The 9,411-nt window shown below is 37.4% G+C and overlaps 1 protein-coding gene across 2 annotated transcripts in view; it reads left to right on the forward strand.

The window, feature by feature from the left end:
• Nucleotides 1-9,411, forward strand: part of CFAP263 (cilia and flagella associated protein 263) — a 30,824-nt gene that overhangs the window by 19,204 nt on the left and 2,209 nt on the right. For both annotated transcript variants that reach the window (XM_003823705.5, XM_008977368.3), the window contains one exon: nt 9,141-9,296. In XM_003823705.5, the coding sequence (XP_003823753.1) occupies nt 9,141-9,296 (156 nt within the window). The remainder of the gene's footprint in view (nt 1-9,140; nt 9,297-9,411) is intronic.

The following is a 9,411-nucleotide window of genomic DNA, read 5'->3' on the forward strand; positions in this document are numbered from 1 at the left end:
AAGAAAGAAAGAAAGAAAGAAAGAAAGAAAGAAAGAAAGGAAAGAGGAAAGAAAGGAAGGGAGGAAAGAAAGGAAAGAAAAGAAGGAAGGAAAGAAAAGAAAAGATCCTTCTCCATTCCCCACACTCCACTCCCACCCTCCAGCTCTCAGCGGCCACTAATCTACTTTCTGCCTCTGTGGATTTGCCTATTCTGGACATTTCATTTAAAAGAGATTATACAATAGGTGGTCTTTTATGAGTGGCTTTTTCCACTTGGAATAACATTTCAAGGTTCACTTGTATCATGTATCATTTGTTTATTTTTATGGCTGAATAACATTCCATTGTGTGGATAGACCACATTTTATTTATCCATTCATCAGTTGGTGGACATTTGGGTTTCCACTTAGGGATTATCATGAGTCATCCTGATATGAACATTCTGGTACAAGTTTTTCTGTGGATACATGTTTTCTTTTCTCTTGACATGTTTTCTTTTCTCTTGGACATACACCTAAAAGTGGAATTGTGGGTTATACATGGTAATTCTATGTCTAACACCTAGAAAAACTACAAATCTGTTTTTGAAAGTGGCTGCCCCATTTTGTATTCCCACAATGTATGAGAGGGTTCCAGTTTTTGTACATCTTTGTTATTCTCAGTTTTTTTAAAAAAATGCCCATCCTACTTGCTATGAAGTGATAGCTCGTTGTGGTTTTTATTTGAATTTCCCTAATGACATGGAGCATCTTTTCATGTGCTTATTGGCCACTTGTCTATCTTTCTTTGAGAAATGTCTAGTCAAGTCCTTTGCTTAGTTTATAATTGGGTTATTTATCTTTTTAACTTACCCATTGTAAGTTGAAAATATCATAAGTTAAAAATGCATTTAACATACCTGACCTACTCAACATTATAGCTTAGCCTAGCCTATCTTAAATATGCTCAGACCACTTACATTAGCCTACAACTGGGAAAAATCATCGAACACAAAGTCTGTTTTATAATAGGATGTTGACTGTCCCATGTAATTTATCGAACACTGTACTGAAAGTGAAAAACAGAAGGGTTATATCGGTACTCGAAGTATGGTTTCTACTGAATGTGTATTGTTTTTGCACTATCTTAAAGTAAAGAAAAAAACTTAAGTTGACCCATTGTAAGTCAAAGATCATCTGTATAAGATTCACAAATATTTTCTCCCATTCTGTGGATTTTCTTTCACTTTCTTGATAGTTTTGTCTGCAACACAAATGTTTTTAATTTTGATACAAGTCCAGTTTATCCATTTTTTTTCTTTTGAGCTTGTGCTTTTGGTGTCATATATAAGAAACCATTGCCTTACCCAATATCATGAAGATTTACTCCTCTGTCTTCTTTTAAGAGTTTTATAATTTTAGCTCTTATGTTTAGGTTTTATAATCGATTTTGAGTTAATTTTTTAAATAGCGTGAGCAAGGGGTTCAAAAGCTGAAAGAAGAAAGGAGATGAAATATGTTCACAGAGTTTGTCTTATTAACCTTGTTATTTACATTTCTTCCTGTGAATTTGAGTTACTATCTGGCGTTTCTTATGCAAATACAGCTTTGTTTCAGCCTGCCTCCTTCGTGCTATTACTGTCAAATGCACTCCATGTTTATATGTTATAGTTCCCCAAATACAATTATATATGTATTTTTATACATTTGATTTTTAAATCAGTTAAGTGAAGAAATATGCAATTATACTGTCTTTTATAATTACCTATTATACAGTTAATTTTATTTGCACTACTTTTTAAATGTTGATTTCATATTCCTGTCTGGTCTCACTTGTTTTCAGCTTGAAGAACTTCCTGTAGTATTTCTTGTAAGGCAGGTCTGCCAGCAATGACTTCTGTAGGTTTTTGTTAATCTGGGAATGTCTTTATTTTTCCTTTATTTTTCAAAAATAAACTTTTTATTTTAGAAATTTTAGATTTACAGGAAAATTGTGAAGATAGTACAGCGAACCAACATATACCTCATACCCAGTTTCCCTTATTTTAACCTCTTACATCAGTACAATGTGTTTATTACTATTAATGAACCAGTATTGATACAGTATTATTAACCAAAGTCTGTGCTTTTGTCACATTTCCTTAGTTCTTACCTGACGTCCTTTAACTGTTCCAGGATCCCACCCAGGATATCCACGTTACATTTACTGCTATGTCTCCTTAAGCTCCTCTTGGCTGAGACAGTTTCTCAGAATTTCCTTGATGTTGATGACCTTGACAGTTTTGAGGAGTACTTGTCAGGTTTTTGTAGAATGTTCCTCCACTGGGATTTGTTTGATATTTTTCTCATAATTACATTGGGGTTTATGTGTTTTGAGGAGGAATACCACAGACATAAAGTGCCATTCACATCACATCATATCAAGGGAGTCTACTGTCAACATGACTCATCATTGATGTGAACCTTGATCACCTAGATGGATAGTATGTTATAGATTTCTTCACTGTGAAGTTACTTTCCCTCCTTTCCATACCATACTCTTCGGAAGGAAGTCACTATGTACAGCCCATACTTAAGGAGTGGGGATTTATGCTCCACATAATTTATTTGGAATTCTTCTGTATAGGAGATTTATCTATTCTCCTCCATTTATTTATTTTTAACATCATTTATTTATATCAGTTTCCACTCATAGATTTTTTTTTTTTTTTTTTTTTGAGACAGAGTCTCACTCTGTCGCCCAGGCTGGAGTGCAGTGGCGTGATCTCGGCTCACTGCAACCTCCACCTCCTGGGTTCACACCATTCTCCTGCCTCAGCCTCTCCAAGTAGCTGGGACTGCAGGCACCCGCCACCACGCCCGGCTAATTTTTTTGTATTTTTAGTAGAGACGGGGTTTCACCATGTTAGCCAGGATGGTCTCGATCTCCTGACCTCGTGATCCACCCGCCTCAGCCTCCCAAAGTGCTGGGATTACAAGCGTGAGCCACCGCACCCGGCCAGATATTTGTTTTGTATGTTGGCTTATAATATCATAAGCCATGCATTGTTTAATGATGGGGATACATTCTGAGAAATGCATTGTTAGGCAATGTCATCATTGTGTGAACATTATAGAGTGTACCCTATGATGGTATACCTAGATGGTGTAGCCTACTGTACACCTAGGCTACATACAAAAGCATGTTATTGTACTGAATGCTGTAGGAAATTATAATACAATGCTAAGTATTTGTGTATCCAAACATATCTAAACATAGAAAAGGTACAGTAAAGATACGGCATTATAATCTTATGGGACCATCTTCATAAGTGGTTCATTGTTGACCGAAATGTTTTCTGTAGCATATGACTGTATTACATTATTTATTTTGTTGCTCAAATTGTTCCAGGTTGGCCATTGGGAGCTCTTTCAGTTGAATTTTGTGTCCCTTGACTCTCTTCATCTTAATGGCTTTTTTTTTTTTTTGAGCACTTCCTTTCTGGCACCAGAAGATGCTCTAGGCTCATCTTAGATATTTTCTGCCTCAGTCCTAGAATCCACCATTTCTCCAAGGAGGCTTGGTGTCTTTTATTTGAGAATGACATTGGAAACCAAGATCTGAGTGTGTTGATTGCTTGCTTTCATTTTGAAAGATCATTTTGAGGATATAATATTCTTGAGTGGCAGGTTTTTTTTCTTTCAGCCCATTGCCTTCTGGCCTTCATTGTTTCTGATAAGAAATCAGCTGTTAATCTTGTTGGGCTTCCCTTGTATGTAATGAATTGTTTTCTCTTGCTGTTTTCAACATTTTCTCTTTGCTTTGCCATTTAACATTTTGAATATGATGAGTCTGGGTGTGGATTTATTTGCATTTCTTCTGTTTGGAGTTTGTTGAGCCCTTTGTATGTGTAGCTTACTGTTTTTCAACAAATTAGTGAAATTTTCAGCCATTATATCTGAATAATTTTTTCTACTCCTTTCTCTTTCTTTTCTCTCTCTGTTACTCCCATTACCTGTATGTTGGTACACTTAGTGGTGTTCCACATTTCTCCGAGACTGTTAATTTTTCTTGGTTCTCTTTTCTCTCTGCTCCTCAATCTACATAATCTCTATCAATCTACAAGTTTACTGATGCTTTATTCTACTGGCTTAAATCTGCTGTCAATCTCCTGTGGTGACTTTTTCATTTTAGTCATCATATTGAAAAGATTCCAGATTTTCTATGTTTAAAAAAATGAATTTCTACCTCTTTGTTGATTTTCTTTACTTGATGAGACATTATTATTATTACTTTAATTCTTTAAACATGGTTTCCTTTGGTTCTTTGAATAGCTCCTTTGAAGACTTCATCTGCTAAGTCCACCATCTGCTGTCCCTCAAAGGCAGTTTATTTTGCCTTCCCTGGGTGGATCATGGTTTCTTATTTCTTTGCCTATCTCATAATTTTTGTTGGAAGCTGTATATTTTAGGTGATATAGCAATTCTTGATATTGGTCCCTCCCATCCCTTTCTTGGGCTTGTCATTGTTTTTGCTTGTTACTTGTTTAGTGACTTGGCTGGACTAGATCAGTAAACTAGATCTGTTCCCCTGCTGTTAGTACTCTCTAATGTTTCTCCTCACATGGTACAGCCTTAGTCATGGATACAATTGCCCTGACGACCAGGGATAATTGTTGCTTCTGCTGAGTTCTCTTTGACTCTGCATCTTCCTACTAAGCTTACAGCTGGTCTACTCTATTGGCATCACACTCAGCCATCAGCCTTCATTAATTGTTAGCTAATTGCTCTATTGCTTTCAACAATACCCTGAGACATTAATTGTTTTACATTCTGATCCAATTAAAGTCAGAACCCTTTGCAGGGGCAAGGTGTTGCCAGTCTTTGAGGCTTGCTCCAACTCTCAGAGGGCTCTTCTTAGTGGTCTCTTTTGCTGTTCTGTTAAACATATAGCTGGTTTATTATTTTACTAGCTGCTACTAACATTATGGAACTACCAGCCTCCTCTAAATTGCTTACCTTAAAAAACTCCATTGTTTCCCACACAGTTCTTAGGCATGAGCTCCCCATCTCTGTTCCAAATAGAGTCCCCTTGGGCAGCATTCCAGAGCCCTCTGATTTACAGGCTGATTTTGTTTGGCTCTGTGTCCCCACGCAAGTCTCATCTCAAATTGTAATTCCCATTTGTCAAAGGAGGGACCTGGTGGAAGGTGATTGGATCATGGGTGCAGTTTGCCCAATGCTGTTCTCATGATAGTGAGGGAGTTCTCATGAGATCTGATGGTTTTTAAAGTGGCAGTTTCCCCTGCATGTGCTCTCACTCCTGCTACCTTGCGAAAATGTGCCTTGCTTCTCCTTCACTTTCCACCATGATTGTAAGTTTCCTGAGGCCTCCCTAGCCATGCAGAACTGTGAGTCAATCAAATCTTCTTTTCTTTATAAAATTGTCCAGTCTTGGGTAATTCTTTATAGCAGTGTGAAAACAGACAAAACACAGCCTCTCTCCCTGGGCAAAACTTCTGCACTGCTGCCCTGGAACTGGGGTGGGACAGTGGACAACTTTTCCCGTAGTGACATTGCTGCTCTACAAGTGGGTTGCTGGGTGGGGATCATAGTCTCTGGTCTTCTCAGCATGTCCCTCACAGCTGTAGTACTTACGTTTTAATGCCTTCATTCTTGCTACTTCATTATACTTATCTTAGGTATTCTCAAATCACCATCTGGACGGGAGTATGCATTGATGGTTCTGCCCACATCTTTGGGTCTCTCCACAGTTGTTTGTTTAGGCTAAACAGACAGGAGCTATTCACTGAACACTTGACAATTTTTTATTGCATTCTGAAAACAAGTTAATAAAAATTAAATTATTGGTTTGTTTTATAGTGTATTGAAACAATGGAAGGTGCAAACCAATTACCTGGGGATCATGTTAAAATGCAGATTCTGAGTGGGTAGGTCTCGGGTAGCCTGGGAGTCTGCAGCTCCCAAGTGTTTCTAGTGCCACAGATTGTGCTTTGTGAAGCAAGGAATTAAAAGACAATACCATATTGGGAAGATTCAACATAATAAAAATGTTAGTTCTCTTTAAGTTGATCTGTGAAATATGATATTCCAATTAAAATACCAAGGAAGGTTTTTTTTGTTTGTTTGTTGTTAAGGATCTAAATCAACTGACTCAAAAATTCCTTTGGGGGGTAAAAAAAGAGTATCCCCAAATTCTGAATGAGTAAATGAGTGGAGTAGCCCTATCAGATAATGAAATATGTTATAAAGTTACAATATTTAACACACGCTCAGGAATAGGCTGGAAGATCAAAGAAAAATTTATAAGGTCCTATAATGAGCCCTGATACAGATCACATAAGTATATAAATATTTGATAAAGCTTTGATATTGATACCTTTATGATAAAAGTGGCATGGCATTAATCAAGGGACAGCCAGATTATTGAATAAATGACATGGGGTAACTGGGGTAACTGGGCAACCATTAAGGAAAAAATTAAGTTGGAACTATGCCTTCCGCTGAAATTAATTCAGGTATATCAGAGATTTAAATGTAAGTAATAAAACCATTAAAATCCTAAAATAAATACTGGGAAAATTTTTAATATAATCTTGGAATGAAGAGGTCTTTCAAAATATAAAACCTAGAAACCATGACATCAATAAAGTGAGTTATATAAAAATGAAAGTTTTTTGCATAGCAAAAATGATCATAAGCAAAGTCAAAAGGTAAATAACTGGAAAAATGTATCTAAAACCACAAGGAGCTAATAACTCCAAATAAATAACTTCTATAGATCAACAAGAAAAAACTAATAACTAATAGAAAAAATGGACAAAAGTTGTCAAGAGTTTACTGAAAAGCTAAAAGACTGAAATGTGAAAAATATTCTACCTCACTCGTAATACAAGGAATACAAAAGAAAGCTATGATGGGATATTATTTTCCTTCTCTTAGATTGACAAAGATCAAAGAGTCGATAAAACTGTAGTGAGAGAATGAGGGAAAACCGGCAGTCTCAAACATTACTGGAGAAGTGTAATTGTCTTGATTATTATAAAGGGGAATTTAGCACTGTTTACCAAACATTAACATGCACATATGCTTAAGGCTGGGTTTTGCACCCTAAACACATTACTGACATTTGGGGCTGGATAATTCTTTCTTGTAGGGGGATGTCTTGTGTATTGTAGGGTTTTCAGTTGCATCGCTGCCCTCTACCTACTAGATGCCAGCAGCAGCCCTCTAATTCCCACAAAAATGTCTTTAGGCATTGCCAAATGTCCCCTTGGGGGCAAAATTGCCTCTGGTTGAGAACCACTGCCTGGAACAAGCAATTTCACTTTTAGCAGTTTATCCTACTGATTCACTTGCATAATGATAATATGATGTATACCCAGATAGTTAGTAATTGCAGCACTGTTTATTGTAATAGCAAGAGATTAAACAGTTAAGTGACTGTGGGAGAATTGTTAAATTATGGTACATCCATGTGGAAAATTATGCAGCTTAAAAAGAATGAGTAAATTCTTCATGTGTTGATACACAAAGATCTTCAAGATTTATTGAGTGAAAACATCTGGATGAATAAAAGTGAATAGAGTATGCTACTATTTAGGTCAAAAAAAGGAAACATGTTTGTATAAGCCTAGATTTCTGGAAGGATGCACAAAACCTAAAAACAGTGTATGCTTCTGGGCAGGAGATCTTCCTGATGGGGTGACAGGAGTGGGATGGGAGCTTGCCACAGTGTACCATTTGAACTGAATGTATTGCCTAAACAAAAGAATTAGTAAAATAAAAGTTAAAAGGATAATGTTAAAATTTATTTTTTATTTTTTATTTTTGAGACAGTTTCGCTCTATCACTCAGGCTGGAGTGCAGCATCGTGATCTCGGCTTACTGCAACCTCCACCTCCAGGGTTCAAGCGATTCTCCTGCCTCAGCCTCCCAAGTAGCTGGGTTTACAGGCCTAAGTCACCATGCCCGACTCAGTTTTGTATTTTTAATAGAGATGGGGTTTCACCATGTTGGCCAGGCTGGTCTCAAACTCCTGACCTCAAGTGATCCGCCCGCCTTAGCCTCCCAAAGTGCTGGGATTACAGGTGTGAGCCACTCTCCCCTGCTGATGTTAATTTTTAAAAAATGCATTCTATTAAAAGGGCTAATTTTTACTGCATGATAATTTTTTAAATAAATATTTAAAAGACAAGGATTACTCACGAAATTGAATTACCATAGGTTCTAGCCATTCTGCGTCTGGGAATATACCCAAAAGAATTGAGAGGGGAATTGAACAGATTTTTGTACACCCATGTTGACAGCACCATTCTTCACAATAGCCAAGAAGTGGAAGCAACCCAAGTGTCTATCGAAGGATGAATGGATAAACCAAATAAATAAAATGTGGTATATTCATACAACGGAAAATCATTCCACCTTAGAAAGGAAGGACATTCTGACACATACTACCATGTGTAGGAAACTCAAGGACATTATGCTAAGTGAAATAAGCCAGTCACAAAAGGACAAGTACTGTTTGATTCCACTTATATGAGGTACCCAGAGTAGTCAAATTCATAGAGACAGAAAGTGGAATGGTGGGTGCCAGGGGCTGGGAGAGGAGGGAAGGAGGAGTGATTGTATAATGGGTACAGAATTTCTGTTTTACAAGACAAAAAGAGTTCTGGAGATAGATGGTGGTGACAGTTGCACAAGAATGTGAATGTACTTAATGCCACAGAACTGTATAGTTAAAAATGGTTAAGATGATAAATTTTATGTTATATATATATCTTATAATTAAAAAAGACATGGAAGTGAATTGAGTCTGATCAAAGTATACTTAAATACACAATTTTTCACACACAGAAAAACCCTAAGAAGTCAAAATGAGTACAACATATTCCTTAATAAAGGAGAGGAAGAGGAAGGAGGGAAGGAAAGGAAAGGAAAAGGGAAAGGAATGAAAGAAACAAGACTATTTAGACTGCACTAGGTGTTTCTGAACTGGCTTAAAATATGTTTGGGAAAAAAATCAGAATCTTGTGATTCCCACCCCTTCCCAACCTCTTTGAAAATGTAAACATTATTTTTGGAACTCTATTGGAACTATGGGGAGAGATGGCAGGGCCAGTGAGTTCTCAAAGCAAGAGCTGCTGGGGTTCCCTGGTTGTAACTGGTCCTTCCCAACCCAGGACCGGGCCAAAGCCGAGGCAGTGAACAAGAGGCTCCGGAAGCAGCTGGCCGAGTTCCGGGCACCACAGGTGATGACTTACGTCCGGGAGAAGATCTTAAATGCGGACCTGGAGAAGAGCATCAGGATGTGGGAAAGGAAAGTGGAGATAGCAGAGGTGAGCCACGGGGAGCCCCAAGATGGGCAGTCTTTTATGTCTTCAACGTTTTCACTTAGGATTTTGTTCTTTGGGGTAAGAATACAGATGTTTGGATATGTAATTTCTGGGAGAA

Source organism: Pan paniscus, chromosome 18 (genome assembly GCF_029289425.2).
Source record: "Pan paniscus chromosome 18, NHGRI_mPanPan1-v2.0_pri, whole genome shotgun sequence".
In the NCBI taxonomy this organism is placed as follows: domain Eukaryota; kingdom Metazoa; phylum Chordata; class Mammalia; order Primates; family Hominidae; genus Pan; species Pan paniscus.